This window comes from Eurypyga helias, unplaced genomic scaffold, assembly GCF_000690775.1.
Source record: "Eurypyga helias isolate BGI_N326 unplaced genomic scaffold, ASM69077v1 scaffold16656, whole genome shotgun sequence".
Taxonomy (NCBI): domain Eukaryota; kingdom Metazoa; phylum Chordata; class Aves; order Eurypygiformes; family Eurypygidae; genus Eurypyga; species Eurypyga helias.
In genome coordinates this window covers 1-4,422 of record NW_010257484.1, presented here as the reverse complement: position 1 = coordinate 4,422, position 4,422 = coordinate 1, and the positions used below count along the sequence as shown (strand labels likewise).

Sequence of the window (4,422 nt, the reverse complement as noted above, 5' to 3'; positions counted from 1 at the left end):
TCGGCCTAAGGGAGGTACCTGCCTGCGTCCGTGCGTGTGCAAACCAGGGCTGCCCACCTCGACTGCGACAGATGGAGGGCGAGAAGCTTGGCACTGCTTGGGTGCCCCGTCGGCACGGACCTGCCAGGCGAGTGGCGCACCCCTTGCTCATGGGTGCCAGGGAAGGCAGATTTTGCCATTTCCAGAGCTGCTGCTGCTGCCTCGCTGCAAGATTTATCCTTCTGTCATCAGCAAAAGCAGCGCTCTCTGCTGGGAACGTGGAAGTAGTAGGCAATTAATAAAGTATCCAGAATTATAAATGAATCAAACTGTCATTGTCGTACTTAGAAATGGTTTTATTAAATATTTTAAACTTCCGCATGAGACAAATAATATCGGTGGCTTTGTGCAACACAGTGGCAAGTAAAGTAAAAACAATTTAACGTGCGAGAGAAGTCAGTATAAAGTTACCCTTCATATTGGCCACCCAACCGGAATGATTGCACGTGGAAGAGTCACTTAGAGCATGTCAAGCGCAGTGCATCCCTGGACAGAGAGCTGCAAGACAGTTTCAAATAAGCTGGCTTCAAACCCAGGAGGAGGACAGATGATTTGGCCTGGTGCCCCAATCACTTGCAAAGGTGGCTGTTTTGCTTCCAGGATCCAAGCCATTAACGCTTCACAGCGTATTGCACTGCTAAGTAAACAAATGTTTCCCTGGAAACTACACGTAGTTATCCTTTTATGAACTCTGGATTCTTTAAAAAGAAGTATTTTTACTTTTCTAACTAACAAAGCATCCTTCCACCTTTTTTAAAACGGTCCTATGCTGAATGCTTTAAGTTTCCGTTAACAGACGTCTCAGACGTGGAGCTCATAAGGCCCGTGCGATCACTTTTTTTCTGGCAGCAATTTCTGATGGCTTTGTAGATGGCAAAGGCAGGGATGGCCAAACTCGGCACTCCAGCGAGGATTACGATAATAGCATACACCCAACTGGGATATTCAACCTTCTGTGTTTTGGGGAAGTCCTCCTGAAAGAGCAAACAAGCCGGTTGGAGGAAGTTGCAAGGAGCAAATACCTGGGAACACGCACACACTCAATAATTCAGCAGATCAGAAATGCAATCAGAACAGTAGCCAGCCACCATGGCACAATAGCTCGCCAATTACACAGCGGTTTCCAGCTCGGGGGTTTCCAGTCTCGGTTTGGACCCACTTTTACTTAAAGGCGATGGAGAAGAGGGCGTGAAAGAAGCAAGAGCCAGGGAGGGAGACTGGTGGGGCTGCTCCTGGCACGCTTCCTGGGCACAAAGGAGCGTGGGGCTGGGGGAGCTCACAGGCCAGCTGGGCTTGGTAGCCAAAGAGCCTTTAGGTGGGAACTTCCAGAGGGCAAACAGCCGAGCTAGACAGGCAGGGAAGAGATGGGGGGATGGAGAAAATGATAGGACCCACATTTTTTTTCTAATACGGCTTTTTTCTGTACCACATGCAGCTTTTTATTCTGCAAGGGGAGGAAAGGAAAAATGTGTCACTTACTATTGCAATTATAATTTAAATCATACTTTTGGAAGAGGAAAGAAGAGATCGGGATATTAATTAACATTAATTTCTTCTGTCAGGAGTGAGTAACTAGCACTACTGCAGTTCTGGGATTTTAAATGCAAGCAGAAACAAGTGCAGCATGAAGGTGGCTTCACAGGTTTGGTCCTTTGTCAACGCAGAAAGCTTGTGACATTTCCAGCTCTTCTATAATCCCTGCTGGGGAACTGACATCTCTTTCAGTCTTGGACAACTGGGCTAATGTTTTGGGTTTGTCCACTTTGGAATAGCTACCCGGGTCTCAATGCCAGTTGCAGGCATCACAGCTGAATTTAGGACTTCTTTTTCTAAGTGTTACTTTTTCTTATTACTTCATATCTTGCTGTAAGTTTTTTCATCGGAAGACTGTTTTGGATGGGAGATGAATGTAAGTGGCTATGGCTCCTGCATCAAAGAAGAATACCTACAGTAATTCTAAGTAAATATTTTGGGTTTCGGTACTTACATAGCTGGGATCCCAAACGCTGTAGAGCAGTTCTTCATTGACTTTCACCACAAAATAAAAGAAGAAAATAACTAACATAATGAGAGGACTGATAACTCTCCAGGTAACCTGCCAGAAGATATTTGGCTTGTGTCCAATCATGAACTCAATATCCTTGTTAAACCTAGAAACAAAAACAGGAAGTCCAGGATAGTAAAAACTGGTCAGGATCAAAGGGTGCCTGCTGATAAACAGGGAAGTCCAAACTACACCTAGCTGTGCTTCCCAGGACTTGGCTAATGTCGGTGTGAAAGCAGGATTGATAACATCAGGAATTACAAGTTAACGCAGATATTGCTGCAACGATGTTAGAAGTTTTTAACTCATAGTTCTCAAAAGTAAGTCAGGAAAATTATTTTTGGAAGTGTACTTTCTCCAGGAAGTCTGTGAGGCATATGTTAAATAGTTTCCAAATGGAAGAGTCAATGTGGATGGCCTTTCCCTATAACACATTACAGTGTTGTTTCAGGATTCTCTTGGTAAGCATCCCCAAGCTGCGCAAATTAAAAGGAATGACACCATATTTAAAGAGAACAAATGGGAACAATTTAAAAAATTAGATTCTGTGCATAAGGTTTGGTTAATTTGGGTTTCTGCCAGTTTCCTCAGGTGGAATACTGAAACAATATTTTACTTTACACATTATTAAGAACACCTGAAAATGTGGTATTTGGGTTACTCATAGAGCATGTGGTGGAGAGTGGGGCAAAAATGTCTCCACAAGTAGAAACAACCCCTGCACTCATACTCATCAGTATCTTACAATGAACCATCTTACGACCTCTACGGATGATGCAGCACCATGTGCACACACTTCTTAAAAAGTAATTATTTTGGAAGTTTGGAGCTTCTTTATTTAGTCCTCACGTCTGGCTTTACTGCGTTTCCTATGGGAATAAGTCTGAGGGGGCTATACGGTTGGTCCTATAGCTATGAACAACGCACAGAATTCAGTTGAGTCTCACTTACTGCATAAATTTATTTTATCTTTTCATCCCTAAATTCTGAGATCTAGGTGTCATTCTTAAAATGATATGGTCCCCCACGTCCTCGCTGCAGAACACGTCCAGGTGTAGCGATTGAAGTCCCCATGCTTCTTTCATATTTCTTATGTATTAATTATGAATAGAAAGATGGAAAAATGTAATTTATTACATCTCCAGGAAGTCTATAGGCTAATTGCTCACTGCTGCAGCTGATAAAGTCCTGAATTTATCAGCCAAGAACGTATCTCGGTAGCCTTGGATTTGCACCCTGCTGTAAAACAGTATCTGCAGCCTGTCTGGAGATTCCTTGCTTTGGGCAGTATCACTTAGCGTTCACTTCTAACACTCCTGGGATGTACCCCTGTTTTAAACTTCCAGCTCAGTGCCAATGGGCTTGTACTTTGCTTCCGCTAATTAAGTATCTAATGCAATTATCCTGAAGAAGGTTTATTGCAAATGTGGCCATATTTTAAATGTAAATGAGCTATAGTGGCACTTATGTAACTGTTGCAAACACATACGTCCCGATGACTGCTTTAAAAAGAAATTATTTGCCCTTACCCTATTCTATGGCACTTGCTAAGGCTTAATATTTTCTTGCAATATCTTAGGGATGTGTTTATTTTTGCTGGTGGTTATAGAGCATTATATACTATAACATATTAATAAAGTGGGAACCTTTCATGTGCAAATGAAAAAACCCCCATGGCACGCTAAATAAAACATTTTTTCTTTATGTTGAGAGCTGTTTTAGAAAACTAAATCATATAAGCAACTCTAAACTACAGTTGCATAATTTCAGCAATTTCTAGAACAGAAATTCTGTGCGCTGAGACGTGGCAAGATTGCAGCTCTACAGATAATCAATTTATGCACTAGTTTCTAGTGATGTTTAACTTGTATTCCATACCTGTCTATTCCGTAAATGTAGACGACCGAAAACATCTCAAAAAATGCAATTATTAACAAGGGAATAGAGCCAGCAAAACTGTCGAATAGAGCCAGCCAGTAATTACCAGATTTCAGCACAAAAATAAAAGCTATCAAGTAAGACCCCACACAAATGAGACCTGTGGAAAAACCAAAACAACAACACATTTAGGCATCGAAATAAATAAATAAATAAATAAAAATAAGATATTTTCCCAGTAGCTAGAAAGCTTTATAAGTAACCTTTAGTTCAGTTGCAGCCTGAAGGTAACCACTTTATTTTTTAATGGTACTCTGAGAAGGCAAAACTCTCCTAACCTTGCACAGGTGGAAGATGCTGCAAACAGGACAAGAGAAGGCTGAGGAGAGAAAACAGGTCTTCCTCCTCCCAGCCAGTGGGACAGTAACAGAGGCATAGATTGGTTTTGGTTGGAAAAGACC

The 4,422-nt window shown here is 41.9% G+C and overlaps 1 protein-coding gene across 1 annotated transcript; it reads right to left on the bottom strand.

Annotated features, from left to right (window-relative positions):
• Positions 1-803: 803 nt before the first annotated feature.
• On the bottom strand, positions 804-4,121 carry SLC6A19 (solute carrier family 6 (neutral amino acid transporter), member 19; the record flags this gene model as incomplete). Its single annotated transcript, XM_010154039.1, has 3 exons — positions 804-1,013; positions 2,027-2,189; positions 3,962-4,121. Coding segments are annotated over 3 exons (533 nt in total), but the record flags the coding sequence as incomplete, so codon positions are not given.
• Positions 4,122-4,422: the final 301 nt, after the last annotated feature.